Source organism: Excalfactoria chinensis, chromosome 5 (assembly GCF_039878825.1).
Source record: "Excalfactoria chinensis isolate bCotChi1 chromosome 5, bCotChi1.hap2, whole genome shotgun sequence".
Classification (NCBI taxonomy): domain Eukaryota; kingdom Metazoa; phylum Chordata; class Aves; order Galliformes; family Phasianidae; genus Excalfactoria; species Excalfactoria chinensis.
This window is the reverse complement of record NC_092829.1, coordinates 15,914,582-15,938,482: the sequence shown is the minus strand read 5'-3', so window position 1 is coordinate 15,938,482 and position 23,901 is coordinate 15,914,582. Positions and strand designations below refer to the sequence as shown.

The 23,901-nt window shown below is 33.9% G+C and overlaps 1 protein-coding gene across 3 annotated transcripts in view; it reads right to left on the bottom strand.

The window, feature by feature from the left end:
- Positions 1 to 23,901, bottom strand: part of EML5 (EMAP like 5) — a 94,540-nt gene that overhangs the window by 50,131 nt on the left and 20,508 nt on the right. For all 3 annotated transcript variants that reach the window (XM_072339222.1, XM_072339223.1, XM_072339224.1), the window contains exons 5-14: positions 22,619 to 22,804; positions 16,916 to 17,051; positions 12,972 to 13,173; positions 11,732 to 11,869; positions 10,800 to 11,056; positions 10,123 to 10,335; positions 8,279 to 8,446; positions 7,092 to 7,198; positions 6,626 to 6,744; positions 67 to 253 (exon numbers count right to left, since the gene is read on the bottom strand). In XM_072339222.1, coding sequence (XP_072195323.1) covers positions 67 to 253; positions 6,626 to 6,744; positions 7,092 to 7,198; positions 8,279 to 8,446; positions 10,123 to 10,335; positions 10,800 to 11,056; positions 11,732 to 11,869; positions 12,972 to 13,173; positions 16,916 to 17,051; positions 22,619 to 22,804 — 1,713 coding nt within the window. The remainder of the gene's footprint in view (positions 1 to 66; positions 254 to 6,625; positions 6,745 to 7,091; positions 7,199 to 8,278; positions 8,447 to 10,122; positions 10,336 to 10,799; positions 11,057 to 11,731; positions 11,870 to 12,971; positions 13,174 to 16,915; positions 17,052 to 22,618; positions 22,805 to 23,901) is intronic.

Here is a 23,901-nt window from a genome sequence, read left to right as displayed (position 1 = left end):
TACAAAACAGGCTTTTCAAAGCGATAACAAATTGAAAGTCTTATTGCAGGTAAACACAGTTCCTACCTGGCCTGTTGCCACATAGTCCTTTAAGGGATGAATAGCAAGGCAAAGAATGTCATCATCATGACCTAGATAAAAGCGCTGTGTGTTCTGCTGTCGATTGTACACCACTCCCACTGCTGCAACATGGTATACAATTTCACCCGTCTGAGTGTAAAACAAATTGCTTCGACAGTCGTAACCTCTGTAACTAAAGAAAAAAAGTTTGTGCATCAAAGTCATAACCATACACACTGATACTTTATGATATGAAATTATGCACTACATGTTTGGCAGATGTAAAAGTTCAGATTACTTACCAGTTAGTATTTATGTGATTTTGGAATTATTAACTTTTTTTTTTTTCAAAAAATTATCAATTTGCTTTACTATTCAGGTATAACTACTACCAGCATTAGTTTTAAAGTAGTTGCTATTTAATAGCCACTCTTAACAACCACTTTAGAAGAGAAAGTATAAAGTAATTATTTTTCCAGACCACGTGGAGAGTTGAGGCATGCAACACAATTAAATGTGTTAAATTAAATACTCAAAACTGATTTATTGGACACTTTCTATCTTTTACTGGTCAAAACTCGAACAACAAGATTTTCTACAGGAACACAGACAACACAGGCACCATCCAATTTAAAGTTTCTTGAAATGTTCTAGATGTAAATAAATACATAAATTTTCTTCCAACTTCTTCTTTGAAAGAAAAGTTTTTTTATTGTTGTTTTTAAGGAAAACCTATCTCCTTTCAATATCAGTACAGCACAGCAACTGGCACGACAGGGCCAATACTCAACTGAGGCCATTATGCACTATAGCCCTATACATATTTCTTCCTAGTTGTGACTAACTACTCCATAAAATAAATACATACATACACAGATGGCATTGTCAAAACATCTAGGTCTCATAAATTTCAATAGTAAGGTAAGAGGCTCTGAACTCTAAACATTAAACGAACAAGTAAGTTTTAAAGTAGTATTTGTAATACTGCTAGGCTTGGTAGTGAATAGAAGGAACATTCAAAAATGCCAACTTGTTCCCATTTTTTCTTCTGATAAATATCCATAAATTCCTGATGCACTCTGTTCCCATTCTCTTACTTTCCCGATTAATCTGTTTCTGTTTCAGTTCCAGCAGATCCACACTAAATCAACTTGCCAGCTGTTTTAGAAAAATATAGGCAAAATCTGATTTAAACACGTAGTTAAATTTACGGGAAGGGTATGAATCCTGAATATGGATGAATTGAATTGGTCATTAATTGTTTTGATGTAGAGATCAAAAAGACAAGAATCTAGCCAAGTATTTTTGCTCCCAACTTCTAATTAATCAAGTCAAAAGAAAAAATATTCTAAGCTGACAAGGAATTAAAAAAAAAAATAAATCAAGACCTTTTTGCAACATACAGGTCTTTCAGTGCCACATAAGACAAAAATGCATCTGTACACACTGTACACATACCAATATGGTACACGAGACATGAATATTAGACAACTACTGGATGCAAAACACTGTAAGGGTTTAAATGGCACAGAAGCTATGCAGTCAGGATCCAATACTCCTTCATAAATTTATATAAAGCCATCCTAATGTATATAGTGCAACAATATGCGCAGGTCAAATAATAATGGTACTTGACCAACTTTAGTTTAAGGAACACATTTCTGAAAACTCCAGTCATGGATCTATATTCAGTCATACCAGATTTACATATTGCTGGATAATGGCACAGCACATACTTTAATCAGGTCTGAATGCACTGTATTTCTGTTTGTTTATCTACACTACATGTAATGGTATTTATAACAGATTATATATATGATTAGGGATAAATTGCTAAAATCATCCCACAAAGTTCTTAAATAGATTAGCAGATGGTCCAGCTCAGCAACGTGCTACGTAGCCAAATTCTTTTGCCTCAGTATCACATGCTCTAAACACAGATGTACCAACTTGTCTAACCCAAGTCATAGTGAACAGCAAATCCAAACAAACCAACACAGATTAACACTTTGCAAAAAAAAAAAAAAAAAAACTTCTCCTAGAAGGCTTACTAGTCTTGTTTCAAACAGTGAAAGGGTCAGGTTACTTGAAAATACGAGTTTACTTATTTGCAAATATTAATTGGTAGGAAAATACAAAAGCAATCTTTCCCAAAAGAATGGCACACTCAACCCAAGCCACAGACAAACTTTCTGCTCCAGTATGTCCATATCTCTCCTGTACCAGGAGCCCAGACCAGGATAGCACACTCCAGGTGTAGTCTCAGCATTGCTGAGTAGCAGGGAAGGATAATCTCTTTGGAACTACTGACAAAGCTCCTCCTAATTCAGCCCATGATACTGTTGGTCTTTTTTTGCAATGAGGGTGCACTGTTGAATCATGGCCAGTTTACTGTTCACCACAGTCTCCAAGTCCTTTGCAGTTTCCAGCCATGGCTCCCAGAATGTAATGGTGCATGGTATTAATCTTTCCTATATGCTAAACTTTGCATTTTCCTGTTTTCAAGTTCATGAGATTCCTCTCTGCCCATTTCTCTGTCTGTCCAGTTCCCTCTAAATGACAGTACAACCATCTGGCGTGACAGCCATGCCTCACAGTTTTGTATCATCTGTGATACTGTGAACTCTCAAGATAGGTTTCATAAAACCACAAGCACAGAGAGCTTCCTTAAAAAGCAAGAACTGCGACAGTACAAAAAGTAAAGCTTTGTAAATAAGACTTCTACAAGCTCCTTAGATTGGTACTCACAGGCAGGTTCATAATCTCAGCTTTTCTTCCAGTCCAGCAACCTTTCAGTGTCTTGAGTTACCTTTCTTCAAGGTATCCAGAACTGAGCTCTGAGCTCAGTTATACATCTGCCCCCTGCTCTTGTCAAAATGACCAATTCAGACTAACAATATAGGTGCTTTTTCAGCTAGGCTTCAGCCTCCCTCCACCCATATCTTTCATTAAAAAATTGCCCCAGTAGCAATGCGTGGCTATTTTGAAGCTGGATGATTTCTGCCTGACCCAAAGCAAAACAGTCAGTCAAGGTAAGCAGGCATCTTTCTTTGATGCCCATCCAGAAATATCTTTTAAAGGAACATAATATACAATGACCCACAGTAGCTATGAAGAAATAAAAAATAACCTATCACAGTATGCAATAAAAACAGCTTAAGCACATGAAAACATACAGTGAAGGGCAGAGATTATAGTGACCGAAGCAGTGCCAAAGAAGATATCTGGACCTGTTCTTGCTCAAAAATAATTTTCCCATGCTTCACTGTGTTCTTAACTTTGTTAAAAATTTAATTGCAAGTACAATAATAAAAACTATGCTGAAAATACACCTTAATGAAGTTTTGTAAACCAGTTAAATACATCTGAACCTTCTCGCATGCCAATTTACTAAAACCTTGACTATATATGTACTATTCATGAGAAAGATAAAATAGAGGCTCTGACAATCCAAGGAAGGGTGAAAAAGAGGATGCCTCAGCATTCAAGGCTGCTCTCTGAGAGTACGCCACACAGCTACAACACAGTTATCTGTATATAAATAATCCAACTAGAACTGAGATTAGCATTTAATTTCAGGAAAAGAAAAAAACAAAAAAAAAAGGAAAGAATTTCTTCACACACAGACATTTACAAGACATTGCAATTAATGACTAGGAACTAAGCAGTAATGAAAGGTAGCTCTGGGTCATATTTATTGGATAATATCTACAAATGCACAATAAACACAGCATTGCATTCCACAGTACGTGATGTTTTCAGGTAGTCTTCAGTAACATCTAATCAGTCCACACGGGACTGACTGAAGTTATCATGGTAGCAACTTTAAGAAGAAAAGATAGCTCAGTAATACGTAGAAAAATAAAAGCAAAATTTTGCCATTATCATGGTCATGAATAGAAGGAACTGGATTCAGTTTGAGTTCAAGATATATAAGCATAGGTGGATTAGATGTATTAACATTCATATTTTAATCAACAGCCTTCAGTCAACACAGTCTATGTAACCTGAGAGAAATCAGCATTCAATTTCATATGAGCCAAATCAATGTTTATGCTGCAGTACTGATTGGATATCCAATGACTGTAACTAATGTTGAGATATACACATAAGAACATCTACCTTTAATTAAATAATTGTAAATTCTTTAATCTGAAGCTGGATCTCATCCACAATTGCAAGCTACACATCTTTGTGCCCAAACCAGGGACAACTTCACAGGTAATGTGCTGCCTGGGAAAGAAGTACCTTGCCTAATGCTGTATATGTTTCAAAATCAGTATGTTATTCTTCAAATTTTGAACATAGCAGAACATTCCCCTGAAAATCTCCAAAAAAACTGATGTAAAGATGTAAAAAAAATAAAAGCAACAAACACACAGCTGAGATCAGTCTTTAGCACAGAGGGGGATAAAAAAGAAACGAGTGAAAAAAAAGTATTGCCTTACGGAAATGCTTTCTTGGCAGGAACCACTTATCGTCTACTCTTTTCAAATGCTATTTGAATCTATATAGCTCTGGTAGAAATCCATTCAAGGTACCATGAGACTCTAATTCACAAGCATGAGAAATCCCTACCCATCTTCAAACCACAACCAAGTTTCACCTTACCATCAAATTGGTTCAATGAATACATTAGAACTCAAACTAAATTTTGCATAAAATCTTTTCATATTAATGAGAAATAAAATCTGTTCTTACGACATCAGCAATGCAGCTTTAAGATAACACAGGGCAAAGGTATCTGTATCTTTATTCCTGGGTCAGTAAAAAGATCAAAACCAATGAGTCTGACAAACAGTTCCTCTGAATATCTCAAAAAATATATCCGTTCTATGTTTCTGAACCATCACAGCTGCACGTGGCAGAAGGAAAATACAGGAGGCCAAACTAGTATAATCACTTTAATAACCTGCTTCCACTGATGATTCCATCAGATCTCTTAGAAAATGATGCACCTCAAGATTAACCTGTTAATAGAAGTTGCTTTCTCGTACGTATTATTCATTAAGCTGTCTCACATACTAAGCATTATTGTTTTTATCCCCTTCCAAAATAGGAAGTAACCAGAGGTTTAAAATATTTCCTATAGAATATTAAAATATTTTTATAGTTCATCTTTCAAGACAGTTGACAAATTCAAAACACAAAAACAGGTCAAAAACAAAGAAAGGAAAAAGAGCTTCTTACTTCCCTAGTTTTGAAAAGCACCACTTTTTACACTTTCAAGGAACATCCAAGACATTTCCATTGCATCTAAAGAAAGGTGAAGCAAAGCAGACTTCCTGAATCAGAGAATATGCCTATTACTCACTTGGATGTGGGTCACTTTAAAGTTAACAGCCTGGACACATTGAGAAAAATCTGTTGTTCAGCATGGATTCTTCATTAGTTTCCTTGATGCACATTGCGTAACCAGACAGAACTCAACTGGACATTCTACTTCTGTTCATTCCTGGATATTCTGGTCAAGCTTCACTTCTGTTGTGAAGGAAATAACAATAATCCCAAAGATCCAGGGCCCTTACTCATACTGCATCTTCCTCAGGATCATTTGGTTTGATTCTTAGAGCAACTTTTTAATTAAAGACTATGCAGAGCTACCCAGCTTAATGCATTTTCCTACATAGCTAAGAAAAAAATCTTCAGCTAAGAATCCTGGACCATCAAATAGAGATAGAAACAAAAACCCCAGCTTCATACTAGGTTACTATTTGTCATTATTTCCAAAGCTAATCTTGAAAACTCCACATCTTCTACAAACAAAAGTGCTGAGTTGAGCCATTAAGTATTCTTTACCAATTAATTCATTAAGCATTCCATGTGGAATGACTCTTGTTTAAGAGTCATTACAGACCATAAATATAAACACTATCAATAACTTATCATTCATTTAGTTACCTCTAGTAAGTGACTAGCATTCCTGAAGAGATATCTTTTGAAAAGAAAACACACTATTTACCGATTTCCAGTGCCTTAATTTAACAAGAAATTTGGTTTTGCTTTGTATCAAGAGACTTTACTATTCTAATGTAATAATGTCCACTATCAGCTTGCTTTACAACACCACATCTTTATTCTGATGAAAAAGCCTTCACTTACAGAGAATTATGGAAAACTGTCAGTCCTAAAAATGAAATCATAGGATTTCAACGATGTGTCTGGAAGTTACTTTGTTACTTAAATTACTAGCACCAAAGAGAATGAAACTGAATTCTAACACATTCACAGGATCTATTTAGAAATAAATAGATACCAGTGAGAACTTCCCAGAGTAAAAAACATGGGTATTAGTCAATTTTTTTATTTAGTCACCTCAATTCAAATAATAAATCAGCTAATTTTCAGTGCACTTCAGAATTCACATTCAGAACAAGTCCAGCTTGGCATAAAACGTTTACACAAACTTATCGTAGATTTACTTTCACAAGAATAAATAAAAACACTATATCACATAGCCTTTCACTAGATTTTTAAACTACATATAAGAAGTTTGATTAGTCTTTTGGTCCAAAACAGTTAGTACATTCTGGTTGTATATTTTAAAGAAACCTGGTTTTCATACCCATGAACAAAATGCAATCTTATACTGTTCCCTGGAGCTCTCTCTCGCCTCTTAGAAGCTGCACTTTTTCTTTTTTCTTTGCATTGCTCTTTAAGTTGAGGTAGATCTTCTTTGTAAACCTTCAAGAAAGAGTACACATAAATCAAGAGATTCACATGGAAATGGCATTTCTGAGAATTCAGCTACAGTTATCACCAACAAAAATGTTGTACCAATGAAAAAATGCTTTCAGTAACCATAGCTGGTACAGTTGTAGTAGAAAGTAAATTGTTTCTAAATTACAACCAAAATTCTAATTAATGAGCCAGGAATATATGTAGAGGTGTATATTTTAATTTATTTATCTTGCCCACTTACTACTGAGTTCTCACTCTTCTCAGTTCTCAGATTTCAGGAGGTCCTGATAAAAAGACCTTCATAAGTTCCACGAAACATTCCAACTTCCATTAAAACCAAAAATCTTTACCTGTCTACGATATGTGATCTGTGTCTCTTGTTCAATTTCAGAGTCCAGCTCTGGAACATCAGACTGATCTGAATCTGATTCATCACTATTAGAATCAACCAGACTCTCTGTCAGCAAGAAAACAGTAATAGAAAATGAAATGAAATAGATGACAAATTAGGAAGCATTTAGAACAGCTGCATAATGTTTCTGATTTGAAAATCAATTGTTATATTAACTATAACATAAAGTGCTATCAGTTAACAAGATCAATTTTGTTGATACAATAGAAACAAGCTAACTTGAAAGTACAGTAATTATTTGTATGTTTTTGGGGGAGTTAACTAGTTTTAATTCATTAGTATTATTTCATGAATGTTGACTTTCTGAAGAAAAAGAGAATGAAGTAACAAATATAAAGGAGAACATCCATAAAGCTGCACAAGTATAACAAAGTAATGAATATAAGTCAGAATGACTATTTTGCGCATACGCTTTATTAATTTTCTACATTCATGAGTATATTGAGTATATATCAGAGAGAAATGTATGAAGACTTGCAGAAAACCAGAACAATTAAATGGATCCAAATGGATATAGTAGGGTTAGACTAGACATGGATGTAAGCAGCAATTCTTCTGCTAGATTAGGAAAATGTATTACAGAAGAGAAGGAAATGGTAAAACCTTTGGTAAGCCACAAAACAATTATCATTAGTGTGGACAGATATGTGTTGCATATACTGTTATATAGACAGAAGCAACATTCTGTATCCAGGAACAAGGAACTTAAATCCCTCTTAAGATGGAGGCATTTTATCTCATTTCCTTTTTTCTTTTTATTTTATTTTAAATATTAAACATATATAGAACACTTGGAAAACAACAACAACAAAACAAAATAAACACTAACGATGTTTAAATCATCACCTTCGTAACACAAGAATTTAACACAGTGACAAAACTTAAATTTTCCTTTCCACAGGAAACAGCGTGGTAGTATTTTTACTTATTTGTATAGTGCTGATAGATTGATCATACAGGATACATGCTGTATTAGGTAATGCTCTTCGGTACTTCAGACAGATGCAAATTTTGCAGAAGAACAACTTTGTGCAGACCAGAAATTCTGAATATCTGTTTCTGTAGCAATTAATAATTTTACTCAGGCCCCTCTGTCCCCCCATCATTATTTTATACATTACTTACCTTGGGGTGCTATATGAAGAGAATCCTTCAACTTCCGATCAGGGACAAATTTCCACTGAAAGACAGAATGATCTGCTCCTCCAATGGAAACAACCCACTGGTGGTCGTGTGACCATCTGACGTTTGTCACATGAGCAGAATGACCAAGATACTTTTTAAACTTTGCTCCTAGAAAGGCAATAAAAATCTCTTTCAATACACATGGAAGAAATGTTTCAGAAGCATAACAGAAATTTATATAAAGAAAATAAGATACCCTAATTACTAGTGATTAAGCTAATTAATACTGCAAATTAATAGCAGTAACTTTCTGTGCTGTCCTCATATTTTAATTTCTTTAAAATGTTGTTAAAAAAGCAAACACCAAAAATAACAGATTCTAGAGCGCACTGTTTCTAATAAGTTAAACAGAGAAGACACAATAGTCCTGTATGAGGTATATTAATGAACACTTCTTCATTTTATCAAAGCTATTAATTTTCTCTACTTTTCACATTAATCAAGATTTGTCAGTTACCATTTCTACACTGAGATGTGATCATTTCAATATTATCTCAAGCATATAAAGCTCAGTGAAAATACACCTATTTGTGTTCATAGTACTGGTTGCTGCTTTTTAGGGGGACATGAGTGCTAACCATTTCCAGCAATTCTTATTGAGTAACGGCAGCATAATATCAAGTTAACTTTTTAATTGACTCCTGCATAAGCACTATGATATAAGCACTCTAATAATGATTAGATTACTCAGAAGGAAGTTATAGTGAAGAAAAGGGGATAAAAAGGGGGAATAAATCCAGTTTCCTTGGAACGGTTAGGAGAACCTCTGATGAACACATTTTTTGACTAACTTTTAAAAAAAACTCAGGTTTAAAAATAAAACTGGGAAGGCTGAAATTAAATGTTTATTTTGATACCATCACCATTTACAAACAGCAGTGAGAAAATTAAGAAGGAATATTGATTATTTAAAAAATTTATTGTTAGATATATAATTAGATATATTTGTTTAAAGGCATATCCTAAGAGATATCAAGAAGAGCAAGTGGTTGTACTCAGCATTAAATATGCAACACTGCAAAACTGCAATGACGTAACTGTAGGACTTGTTGTTTCTTCTTTCAAAAACCAAAGATTTGATTTAGTCTCCAGGAAAACTTTTTAAGTCAAAATAAGTTTCCTTAAAGGCTAAGACAAATTTTACAGGCTCTGTCTTAACATCACCACTTTACTCCACTTTACTAGCTTGAAGACAGTTCTCTGGTGCTTCATGTCAGACACAGGGAAAAATTTCTTTACTGAGGGAGGAGTTAAACACTAGAATAGGCTTCCTACAGAAGTGGTTCATGCCCCATTCCTGGCAGCATTTGGATAATAGTCTCATTAGTACGCTTTAACTGATTAGCCTTGAAATGGTCAGGCAGCTGGATTAGATTATCTTCGTACATTTCTTCCAATCAAATTACTCTATTGTGAAACTACTTGAAGACCGAGGTGAAAATACTTAAGACACGTATCTCATAAAGTGTGGACTGCATAATTTTGTGAAATTCTATTTAAAAAGAATCATTTTAAAAAATAAAATACACAAGACTTCGGAAAATCCCATTCAAAATGTACTTAAAATCCTGGGACAACTACTACTTCAGTTGCCTATGCACCATCCTGTCACTTATTTCTACTCTGAGACCAAACTAAATTTTTTCTAAAGAAAAAATATTGGCAATAAAAAATAAAAAAAAACCAATAAATTGGATTTTATTTTCAAAAATCTAGTTTTCTAAGACTTATCTCTTGAATAACCAAAATTCATGAATATTCACTTATCAATTCAAAGGTACTACCTTTTCTCAGACACGGGTATCGAAAGAGCTTTACAATTCCATAATCATCAGCTGTAACCATAACTTGCCCAATAAAATTTGCATCCACAGAATTTATATCATTTATATCTGAATATTTAGGCCATATTCCATTAACTTCAACACCAGAAACACAAGTCCATGATGCCCATTGAACCCCTTTTAATTCCTCCTTGTTCGTTACTTCCTTTCCACCTAAAGACAAAAATAAGAATTTATTTTTCAGTATTTATGTATTAAATAAAATAAAATATTATTCTGGAAAAAATACTTCTTACAGCACATGTATTTTAAAAAACCTCAGTGCAAGCAAATATAATCCATTTGATATTCAAGTGCAATAATAACAAAGTTGTTAAAGTATTAAAAAACTGAATTTGAATATACTTTCTTTTTCCAAAAAAGCAGAATATTTACTCTGGAGAAATGAAATGAATTTTCAGTCAGCAGCTCTAACATGCAGCAGCAATAAAAACATGTAAATAACTGTCAGAAAATGCTGTATTAACTCAAATAAAGCTAATATTTCCACAGACTTATTAAGTTTCTTTACAATCCTGTCCCTGAACCAGGATCCAATTTAATTCATTTTTATAAAACTGCTATACATTCTTTCTGCAATTACCGACAAATATCAGAAAGGCAACTCAGAATCTTACTTGGCATCCTGTAAAAAAGTCTTTTCCCATTGCCATCGTTAGTCTGTATATATTTACTATCTGAAGACCAATCCATATGGGTGATGAAACTTAAAGATCCAATACATTCCCCAACTTTCTTGTATCTCTGAACAACTCCATATATATCCACAGAGCTATCATTGGAACCAACAGCTAGGAAGTTCCCATCTGGTGAATATTTCAGTTCATGAATAGCTTCTTTCCTGTCTTTGATATGAACAACCTCAGTCATATCTCTGTGGTATGAAAGAAAGCATGTCATAAGTATAAAAGAGCCTTAACATATTGTGAAGTTCTTAACCATAAAAATAAAAAAAGGAAAAGAAAGGATAAGAGCACATCTGTAAAATGATGGACTGAACTGTAACTATTGTATGTGCAAATAACACACTACTTTCAGGTCCAGGTAGGGCTTTGTGGCTAAAAAAGGAACAGTGACACATTAAGGTCCTGTGGTGGGTTATTCACTTAGACAAGAAAACTTCACAGACATAGGCCACAGGACCTCAGCTGCCCTTTAAAACTGTGGTATCACAGAAACAAGGCAAAGCACCATTGATTTTGCATGTGTGTTGTACTAACAGAGGCATTCCAAAACAATTATGAAAGTAACGACAGTTTATTTCTTAATAATTCAAGAATAATTAATAAAGCAAATGTTTAAAATAAAACATTGCCTAGAGTGCTGCCATTCTTTAAACAATACCAATGTACTTATATATATATGTTGTTACAAAAAGCCTCTCCCACACTGGCACAAATATAATCTGAGCTCTCTGAGGATCAGTAATTGAAAACAAATGTAAGTAGTCTCCTGCACACTCTTGCTACTGTATCCACATATATACAAACGTATTTAGATTATCTACTTAAATGTGTTTTTAATGTATCTACTAATTTCTGTATCTTACCTGACCCTAAGCACAGTGAAAGAGCCATCCTTCATTCCAAGAGCAAGATGGATTCCATCAGTACTAACTGCTGCACAGCGAATGGGTTCCTCCATATTGCACCGGGCAATCAGAGCATGGTCTATTAAACTCCAAATTCTAGAATAAGGCATTAATTACAAATACAAGGAATGGTTTGCAGCTATGTCATAGATAGCACGTAGCCTGCAATTTCAGCAGAAAACATGACATGGTCGTATCCTATTTGAAAATACGTTTCCACAAGCAATATCTAAGACAAAAGTGTCAGTTCTGCACAAAGGAAAGAAAGTTCTTATATTTAAGTGTGAGAAAATATCTAATGAGAAAATGCAAGAGCAGGTATTTTTTGTCTTTCTGAATAATAAAAAATGACGACATTATCTTTTAGATCACTCTGTGAAAATTCCACTCTTTTGTTAGTTAGTTTAGCTAAAAATGTTAAAGAATAATTGAAGAATTCACAGATTAAACATATCTTTTCCTATTAGCAAACCATCATTAATAACTTCCTATATTTGTCTAGATAATACCATAAATCTTAATTGTCTTTACACAACACATGATATCTACCATTTACAAGATGTCTCCAGCATTCTCTGGTTCAAACTACAATTTTTCTTCACCATGTTTCAATATATTTAGCAAAAAATGGCAACACATTTAAAATAGAAAGAAAAAAAAAAAAAGGGCATTTATGACAAAAAGTTGAGCTTTAAAATGAGTAATTTACAGAGTTTTCTCAGAAAATGGACTCCTTTTTCTATGGTGCACTTGCACTAACCATAAATTTCAACTACAAGTGTTATTAATTTATGTCTCCTATTTCAGCAGTGGTGACAGCGATATGAAACACAAGCCACATTAACGAGCCTGGCATACAGATTCTTGTTCATTGCTGGCAAAAATGCATAGCTCATAGTGGTGATTATGTTGAAAAAACAGTGCTTTGCAGTTGAGAATTTGAGCTAACAAATACTGCTATTGTGTTCTTTGCATCTATTGTCATTTCCATGGAATTAAATAGGAGGCATTACTTTCAGAGTGACCTATGCATTTTATTATTAGAGATCTCTAATTCCATGCATAACTTCACAAGCACTTCAGTGCCAGCTGATATCAGTGCCAGTGATATTAAAATGCATACATTTCAATTACATTATCTACAAAATGAGTTGTTTGCATCAAATTATGTGCAAATGAAAATCAGATAAATAACAACCTGACTGATCGGTCATCACTTCCAGTCATTGCTAATGGTTTTGTAGGATGGACAGCCAAAGCCCACAGCTCTCCTTCACAGTGCCCCTGCATTATCAGGAAAGGCTTATTACGCTCATGTACCACAATTTCAAAAATCTCACTGTCTTGTGTCCCAACAAGTATATGGTCTCCTCTCCAGCAAACACTTCTTACAGACAGACCTATAGAAGGAACAGATAATTACTGAAAGGAACATCCTTAGAATGTGTGAAACAAATATAACATTAACATGACAAAACATGGAAAAACGTAAAAGCATGAAAATGTCAAGAAGAATCCATACACCTCCTGTTCCCCACTTACTCCCTTTATCTACTTTACATCATATACTGTTGTCCTTGGAACATTAAATTTTCAACACTAGAATTTAAAAACTCTAAAATAAAATATCACCCTTATTTTAGTAATGCAAAGAAAATTCTTTCATAACAAGATCTCTGACTGAGGAAATCAATACTGACCCTTGCCTCCTTTAAATTTCAAAACAGATTACAGAAAATGTAAATTACAACTTCTGATCAAACAATGAACTCATATGACTAGCTGAATGATTCTCAATTGTGTATGTGACGAAAGCATCAGTGCAACATATAGACCAGTTATAAGACAAAGAAAGAATCCAATGCTTTCCAGCTTGTTTCTAAGATGCTACTCTTAAAGCAAATCCTTATAACTTCTTAACATGTGCTTTTTCTTTCTTCCCCCATCAAAGAAAAGAAAAAGTAGAACTCGCTGGAATATATTAAAGAGTTGGAAAGAGTTTATGATGAAATTTAACATGGATTTCAGGTTTACAATGGAGCTGAACACTCACAAGTTGTATTTATTTATAGAAAAGGTTGTGATAAATAAAATACAAGTTAGTATAGTTGTACATGGAGAAACCAGTCTAAACCCAATTTTAAGAATACACACCTTTTTAAAAAGGCTCTAATTATTACAGCCTGATAGCACAAGTCAATTTTGCCAGTTTCAGATACAAAGAACAAGATGACAGAAATTCCCGACATAATTCTCTCTGCCAAAACACTGACTCTTGTGAAGGACAGATCAAGAATGACCTGTAAAAAACTACTCTGGATTAATATGTGAGGCAAAATTATATTCATCAAGCAAAATAAAATGAATATCATATAAGCTGAAGTGCTTATATGATTTTTTTTAATTATTTTTTATTTTTTAACTGCATAGAAGGAAAAGAAGAACCTTATGTTTTTAAAATCACATACAGAAAAACAACAAGGCTTAGAAACAGCAAATGTGTGCATCAGCAGTCCAATCTGGTGCATGTTCATCTATGTTTCTTCATTTTTAACAAAACAAGCTTTCAAAGCAAGGCCTACTTACCATGCTTTGCATCTAAAGACAACCTTTAAATGTACTCTAATTGCATTTCCATAAAAAATAAAAAGGAAAAATGCTCAGAGTGCACTCAGTACACTCCTACTGCTACACAATGTTCAGTCCACTAGATATGACCTTCAAAAATTCAAAACAAATAGATATAATGCTTATTAAACTCCCTGCATTATCTGCTTCACAGATTTGTTCCTATGGTATTGCACTGGTGAATATACTCAACTATTTATGTCTATAATTGAAGTATTTTATATTTTTCACTATATTTACTACAGTAATTAAAAACTGAAAAAGAAATAACTGGAATCTTTGATGAGGAATGATAAATTCATCTACTTTAGTAATCTGGAACTTCTTGCAGTGGAGGGAGATACTTTGAAACACAGTTTGGAGATATATCTAGAATCATTAATTTGCTTTGTGAGCCTTTCAATGAGACACAGAACTTGAGATCCCATTCTCAGTCAAGATTACCAACAGATAAGGTGGGACCAACTGAAAATGCAGTTAAGAGAACAAGAAGAATGAGAGGCCATAAGGCTATCCTGAAAAGGATATAAATAAAGAAATGACAGGTGCAGAAGTCTTAAGGGAAAAGATCATGGAAAATGAAATTATGGAAGATACAATTTAAAAACAAGTTATTAGGTGCATAATGGGCATTGGATGAGTAAAGAAAAATGAAGTAATCAAAACTGATGAATATGAAGAGTTCATGTCAAAAGCAAGGGAGATGATCTGGAATAGAGAACCAGTGTGAAAGAATGTAACAGAATAAATTGTAGCTTTTAACTACATGCAATAGAGAAACAGCATCTAAGCAACCTTAAAAGCCAAAATTTCTAATGTATGTGAGAACAGATCTCTCCTGCTCTAGTCATGTTTTTCCCAAATCTGGACTGATGTTTTAGTACAGCAGTGAATCACAATTCTGGCTCTGGGATAATTTCCTCATCAAATAAGAAGTTACTGACATCTTCTATAGTTCTTCAAACTACAGGAAACTTTACAAGTACAAAGGTTCATGAGTTCACCACCATTATTCTTGTTGTTAAAACAAACATATCTAATATTTTTTATAGGCCTAAGGAGGCCACAGTTACATAAAACACTGTAATAGAGAAAAGGTATCTACAAATAAATTGTTTTAAAGGGAAAACTGAAATTACCAACAGCTGAAACACGTCTGTGTTACTGTAACTTGGATATACAACACAACAGAAGAAAGCTTTCTTTTCAGAATGCATTCAATAATGTACAGATTCTCTTAGGAGATACTCAGATTTGCTAAGACAACTTTAGAAATGCTAAATTAATTCACTGATAGAGTGCAGAAATGTACATGAATGCAAACATATCAAACTTATTATAACATAGATTAATCTTTTTAATTCAGAGGGACAGCTCTATTTATAAATACATTACTTAGAAACATTAATTAGAATTTGACAGAAAATTAATACATAACCACTATTTTATAAACAGCAAATTCTGTTCTTTCTGTTTTTCAAGGTAAGTCTGTCAGACTAAACAGAAACTAAAATGACTATCCAAAATAGTCAGTTAAGTACTGATATTAGAAAAAATAAATCAATCTTCTTATGGAGCAAGGGAGGTATAAACATGAACACATTTATCTCTTGATTTGAGACTGAAGCAATTATTTCTCTTCAATTGTCTCAGCCATGACAAAGTCACTGTACCCCAGGGCATTTCAAATTGAATGTACTTCATCTTTCTGGAAAATATCACAGTCTCGGTGGGAATGTAAAGTCAGTTACAGAATACAAACATTTAACTCTGCTTGTAATCAGTTATTTATGGACAATAATGTATCTAATTCTCATAAGACATTCTATGCCATCGTCAAATTCTCCACAAGGTTTTAGAAAAGAGCAAAGGTACTGGGAAACAAAAAAAACCTCACATGTCTATGAAAGCGGTATCATGTAAGATATTAGTGTTTCAGTGCAAGTTTATATTATATTCCTGCTCACTAAAGCACTGATACCTAGAACAATGACAAAGTACACCATAGCCTGCTTGATATAAAATTTTATTATGATACAGGTATATGTAAGCATATAGTTGTAGGCATACGTGAGCATAGTTTTAAATACCATACAACTCTATCCAAATAGTTTTTCTGAAAACATGGATAACTACAAAAGGGAACGTCTTCCCTCTGATTTTTTTCACTGCAGTGTCCATCCTAAATTCTCATATTGCTTTACTGTTCATTGTTAAAAACTGCTCTGCATCAGAAAGGACATGTATCAGTTTACCTACAGCTTCATTGTATACAGTCATAGACAAACTCCTGTCCAAAACACCTTAGTATATTTTACGTTGCACAGCACCTTTGATGGGCTACATATCCTCTTATCTGTAGGCATCATGAAAACAAGTCTTGCCAATAGTACATAATAACATCCATGAGTCCCACTCCCAGTTTATTAATTTATTTAAATAAGCCTTTTATTTTTCAAAACAATGGCAAATTTCCAATCTACAATACGTTGAAAGTGACAAACTTCCTCTTACCTTTATAACCCTGGTCCGTTTCCCTGAGATCAATCACAGTAATTGGTTTAAAATTTAAATCCCACAAGCGAACACAGCCATCTCTGCCACCAGTAGCAAACCCCTCTTCACATGCGTTCATGCTGAAAATTCCTGCCTAAAGAAAGAAGAAAATTGTTTTTTAATTTAATTTTTGAAAACTTAACTATTTTTGTTTGTTTCTATTCAAGGTACCTAAGAAACCAACAGAAATATTAAAAATTACATTAATTCATTTGAGGGCTTAACAGATGCTTCCCAAAATGAGAGCTTGAACACAAGAGAAATACACTTCAGCTTAACAGTACATACAGAATTAAACCAAACTAAAGCAGATCTAGCCTAAGACAGGTTTGCAAGCCCCCAATTTTTTTTTGTTGTTAACCAAATAATTAAATGCACTCAAATAAATACACAGTTCTAATAGCTTAAAAATTCATGGGTTTTTCTTCTTTAAAAATTTCACAGTATTTCTTGTACTGGACTTCTCCAATACTAGTGTGATTAATCACTACAAACTCCAACAAGCATTCACTACTTCAAATTTTATGTTAAATCTGTGCAAATTTATCATGTAGACAAATGTCATATTTTAAAGGTACAGATTACAGTATCTGAACTGATGAAGTAATTTCATCCACATAATAACCCACATGCAATCAAAAAACCAAAGAGTTCACATTTGGTTACAAAAACTAAGTTAAGAGGATTGTTTCAATACTGCTTTAATTCTGATGATGATGATGACTACAGTGATGCTGCTTCTTATCTCTAGAAAGAATATAGCTTAATATCCTCTCTCCTTAAGGCAGGATCCAACTCTTACAAGAATCAGTAGAAAGATTTCCACCAACCTCCATTAGGCTCGGTTCTGGGTCTTTGTTGCTATTAGTTACTTCCAATGTAGGCAAACATATGTCTGGGATATATTATTTATTTTTACACATTTTTAGACAGGGAAGATTGATTCCTAATTTTAAGTTTAGAATGAAGGCATAATAAAAACTGTGACAATTTCCAGGCATTCGTGATTATTCTTTGCTACCAAGCGGTGCTTCATTTTCCAATTACATCTAAAGAAAATATCCGATTGCACCATAATGAAGTATGGAATCTGTTTGTTCCTTTAGTGCTGGGTAACAAGGATTTAATTGCTTCAAGAGTTGAGCAAGATAAAAACTTTCTCAGCTTTCACAAGATGAGTATTGTTTGCTATAGTGTAAAACAACAATCAAGACTGAAAACTAGGGTGAAAGAACTCCATTTTTTTGACATGTAATGTCCACCCTCAGGATACTGACTTTTAAGAGAACACACATTTTCAGAGGTAGTATGTTCCTAAACAGACATACAGTACAATTTTTAAGTCATAAGCAGATTAGAAGGCTAACTCTCATATCTCTAATGTTCTGAAAATCCTCCTTCTGTTTCTTTGGACGCCTAAAGATTTTACAAAATCAACTCCTAATCCATTTGTTTCTCTCTGTGACTGTTTGTTTTACTGCATTAACCTTTTAGCATTATTGAGTAAACATAAGGCTGGAGGAATCCTGGTCTTTTTTTTTTTTTAAACCATATGACAAATGTTGCCCAAGTTTTTGCACATTTAAACAGTTTAAAGCTCTTTTTGGAATGCAATCTTGATAATAGAATTATTCTCTTTTCTCTAATTAACTCCCTCTGAGATCCACAGTTTAATTAGTCCGTATTTATTATTATTAAAAAAAAAAAAAAAAAAAAGACATTTGGCAATGTGGGAAGCTGGCTGAATGTTCTGAAGATAAAATCAAGTGGATCCAGGATTAATCTGTTTTCAATTTCATAGAATATCCTTATCTCGAAAAGGACATACTGGTTGCCAAGGAGATTTGGCAGATGTGCTCAATCAATCTCTTGCAATGCAACAGGACATCCTCATTTCAGTGTAGGTGCCGCTGGGTTAATAGATGAAAATGACAACAAAGGTCCATTATGGGGACTCTAAGTATCTGATGGAGGAAGCTGAGCTTAGCTACTCTTTATTTAACTGTTAGGCCCACATTTAAAGGGGGAAACTTAAACAAAAAGCCCTGATTATTCTCAGAGCTTGGCCAGTCACTGTTCTTCACTAAATCTCTGCTTTCAGGAAAAATAAAGTTTGCTAATTCAAAACATCTTTGAAGTCTTCAAGATTCTCTCAATCACAGAATCACAGAATGGCTTGGGTTGAAAAGGACCACAGTGATCACTGATCCTTCCATTTTAATCGTTATGAATATAATTTGGTTCTCGATCCTTCAATCTGTGGTTGTTGTGAACATAATTTAGCTTTTGATGGTCAGTGGTCTTTCATCAGTAATGAGAGGCAAACTGACTTCGTTTGATCCAAATGAATAATGTGAGCAAGAAGCACTGATTGTGCTCAGGACACAAAACAAAATCTGCAGATCAAATTATCCCATCTTAAAAGTTAGTAAATTTGCCAAATGGATCATCTTTTTCTGTTATGGATTTTTCATTACACTTCCTAATGGATGGGAAAATTTTATGAAGAACTCAAATTAATCAGCAGTTCTCTCAGAATTCAAAATATTGTTCCAGCATAACCAGCTGGTATCACATCTGTGTTCCCTCAGACGGGGAAAGAGAATTAAATAGGAGCAAATAAAGAAATCCCCAGACAGACCAGAACTTGAAAAAAACAGAGAAGTACAGGAGTTTAACAAAGGTGACCTATACTACATGTATATATTCTACCGCTTCTCTCCATGAAATTTAAAATAGTGAAGTAGCCTTGTTTTGACTGGTGCTTCCAGACCTGTCTTGTCTCCAGTGGGCAGAAATCAATTGCTAATTTGTCCAAATGCTGTCACTTCAAGATGCAATTTACTTCTTCTGAACAATATGGAGAACAGAAAGATTTTGCCAGTATGATAAATAATCCAGCAATTGCTTTTTGGTCCCAAATGTAATCCAGGATACATATGCTAACGTATCAAGCAACGTCTATAATGGATATTTATCCTAAGATAGTCTTTGCCACCATATACCACACAGTAAATGACTGGATTGCAAATACTTAAAGCTGGCGTCAATACATTTGAAGTGGAGAGCAACTATTCTGAAATTTAATCTTCTTATGTCACAAATTACCCATAAAATAGTTCACAAATGGGCATATGACTATAAATAATAAAATTAATTGTTCATAGGCCTTTCATTGTCTGAAATAAATCAACTATTACTTTTCAAATTCACAACTAGGCTAAACAATAGGGAAAAACTTCTACATGACTTAATGTGCTGGTAAATGATACTGGCTTAAAACCATTCATTTAAGTTCATTATATTGTTTCCATCTATATTTAATTAGTGTTCAGCCAACTGACATAGGCGTGCAATAGTTCTAACAGGGTGCCTGTTATTTAACCTCAAGTCTGTTATTTAACCTCAGTTTCTGACATCAATCCACACAACTTTAATGTGTACCTCTGAAAGACTATCTCAAAATAAATTATTCAGCTGCTGAGAAAGCATCTTATGTACATTTACAATGCATGGCAAAAACATTGCATATAACAATCTTTAAAGCATTTAGTGTTTTTAAACAAGCATATTTTCTTTTAATGAATAAGTGAAATCTTGTGTCTATGTTTCAGGTACTTAATCACAGACTACTTTGAATTCAGAACCTGTAAAGTGAATAAACTAAACAGTAAAGTCTCTAGTCTGTTGTTTGCACTGTTACAGCAATGTAACATTGGATAAAGATTATTTTTTAAAAACAGTATGTATATGGTTAATTTCCAGAATCACTGCATGCTTGTAGTACCACAACAGTGCCAATAAGCTTTCACATATTTTCAATCTGCCTTGTTTCCTTTCTCCTTTTTAAGGACTTCCTTCATTGGTTTTATTATTAAGAACTGATATAATTCCACAAATTCCCACAGTTATCCAGCATTCCCTACACGTACTTTCTGTGCCTGTAGTCTTCACCTCTTCTCATTTTCATCTTTTCCTACCTTCCACTCCTACTTCTATGTTCAGTGACCTCTGCAGTCCTTTTCCAACACATTTTCCAGGCATCCAAACATGCTATTTCCTTTAACCTTTTTGATTCCTCATCAAACTCAGATAGGAATCTGCCAGAAACTCTTCTTTCCTCTGTCTACAATTCTTAGTAATGCTGTAACAAAAAATGGATAACCTGGTTCAGCAGTGAACTCAATTTTGCATGGTAGTGCTAAAGTTGTTCTTTACCTCCTCTGTTGCCTATACTGGAACATACTAAACTGCTCTTAAAATAAAAAATATCTTTTGAACTGAGCTAAACATAACAAAAGCAGTCAAACCTTGAGAAGTACTTGTTTGCTATATTAACACAGACAACCAGTCTGCGAGTCAGATGGACACTGTCTCCACGTCACTTATATGCTTTAGAAAATAATTTTCTGTAGCTGAGATAACTGCCCTCTCTGTTGACGGGAAGACATGGTATTCAAGTAAATAATGAAACACTCTCTTTGAATACATTTTCAGTCTAATTCAAGCCTAGTAAGGAGTAATGATAGGGCATGATAAACAGGAATGCAGGGATGACAATTCCAACACTAGCACACTGAATGCAAATTTATACTGATTCCTTATTATGCTCAAGCCGTGCTTTTAACAACATATACCCACAACAAATGATACCATTTACACCCACATTTTCTTCTAATAGAATGGACAAGTAGGACATGATTTATAAAGTCAAGTACAAAGTAACTGTAAAATGTAATGATTATAATTTAGTATGACTGAAAAAGCACTCCAAGCTGTAATATTTTGTACTTACTATAATCTGACAACATCATCCCTTTAACTAATATTTTGTTGAAAAATAATGTTTCATTTTGTTGGAAAGGAAACTTCTGGACAATATTTTTTTCTTAAATTGGTGCAATTTGGAATGCCTGTGAAAATGAATTCCAAAGGCACGGACTTGTGCACCTACTTAATTTTCAGCACGGCAAACTACAACTTCGATGAGCCTAAAGGACACAGCCAAAAATAGAAAGTTAGATAAGACCTATTCCAAGGTCACTTGAGCTCAGTCCACTGACTCTAATGAAGATAAGGAGCACAGCACTTCAAATTTGATCTTGTGTTCAACAAAAAAATGGATGTAGTATAACAGAGCAACAAGCTCTTACAATCCTGTATTCATCTGTTGGGTCATTACATGTTTCCCACATTTAAATTCTTCATAATTACATGTTTATTCATAATCAGATAAATCATCGTATTATACAGCTGTCTGAATAAGTAGTCCAATTCCTCTTGTAAGTTAGTTCAACAAGGTGCAGCCATTCCTGATTGCACATTTCTCAATCATCAGTGAACAAAAAAATCAATTATTATTATATATTATTATTGCCTGACAGCAACCTCTCCCACATATATAACAATCACAATTTCTTTTCCCTCCATTCTACCTAACCAAATTATCAAGAATGATTTTAATATTTCAACTGCACACTAAGCATATGTGCCAACAAACAAGGTAAGCATACAGGCTCACGTTGTCCATAGAATTAGACATCATTAGCCTCTATCACTGGAATTGTTTAAGAACACAGACCAGGTGACCTTGCACTGTCCTTTTGGGCTCTCTGGAAATCTATTTAGCATTTTACTTTAATGTAAAAGAAATATACTTACAGCATGTGCTCCCTGTATTGTTCTTACAAGGTTGATTCCTTTCCATACATAAATATCACCATTCAGCGCACCAGAATACGTCACTTCATCTCTTGCACAAGCTAGGCACAATATAGTTTGAAGATCACCAGTTTTGCCAAAAACACCACGTTTTGGTGTCAATGAATTGCCACACAAGCTCCAGAACTGCAAGATAAAGTGATTCAGAGAGACATATACTTGCTAATCTCCTATAATTCAACATATTCGTTTGAGAGAGAAGTACTTTACCTCCTAATTACATACATTTTTCATCTACTTCTGACTGATTTAGTTCTCCAGTTGGTTAACAACTTTTTACCTTACTAACCAACTTTACCCTTCCACAAAACCTGCACAGTAGACTAGATAAGAAGTTTCTGGGTATCAGTATTGCATCTGAAATTCTTTGTTCATATTATAATTTGCACGTCAGCTGTATCTTCAGTCGTTTTGGAGTAAAGTTTTCATAATGCAATAATCTGATCTTTCTTTGATGAAAGACAGAAGTGATGCACTTTCACTTTCCAAACTCTGCATTTGTACTCCAGGCATTTAAAAAATGCAATTTGATTCTATAAATTCCTGATTCCAATTTGCTCTATAAGTGGCTAGTCTAACTACAGACTTAGCCACTTCTCATCAGAACCACAAGGAAGCAGTCCCCCATCAAACCTTCCTCTTCAAACACATAAATGTACACTGGAAAGGCAACAAGCTGCTAGACTGAATTTCAAATCCTATGTTTGATGTAAAAGCATTTATGTAATCACTGTGAATAGGTTACACTACCACTGCTTCAGCCAGCACCATGCAAATGTTTGTGAAACTCTGCTTCAACAGCAAAGTTCTCTGTTACCAATGATCTTACCAAAATTCAGAGTGTAGAGTTCAATCAATACAGGGCAATTCAAGCACTTACAATTATCAGATTGTTGTACCAGCAGTAATGTAATTAAGAAAAATACATTAAGAAAAAACACATTAAATAAATCCTGTTATCTTAACTATTAGTACTTTAACCAAAGCAAACAGTGTCATCGATTATGTTGTTGCCTTTGAAGTAACTGCACAAATTCAACATCTGTAGAAACGTAACACTAAAAACAAATTGTCTAACTTGATTTTGTGAGGTACAGAATATGACAGAAATATGAAGATGAACAATAATTAATTACAGATATTAAAACAAACAAACAAAAAAAATAACAGCACAAAGAAGGAACAATTTAAGAAAACAACAAACATCATCCATAAAAATCTGT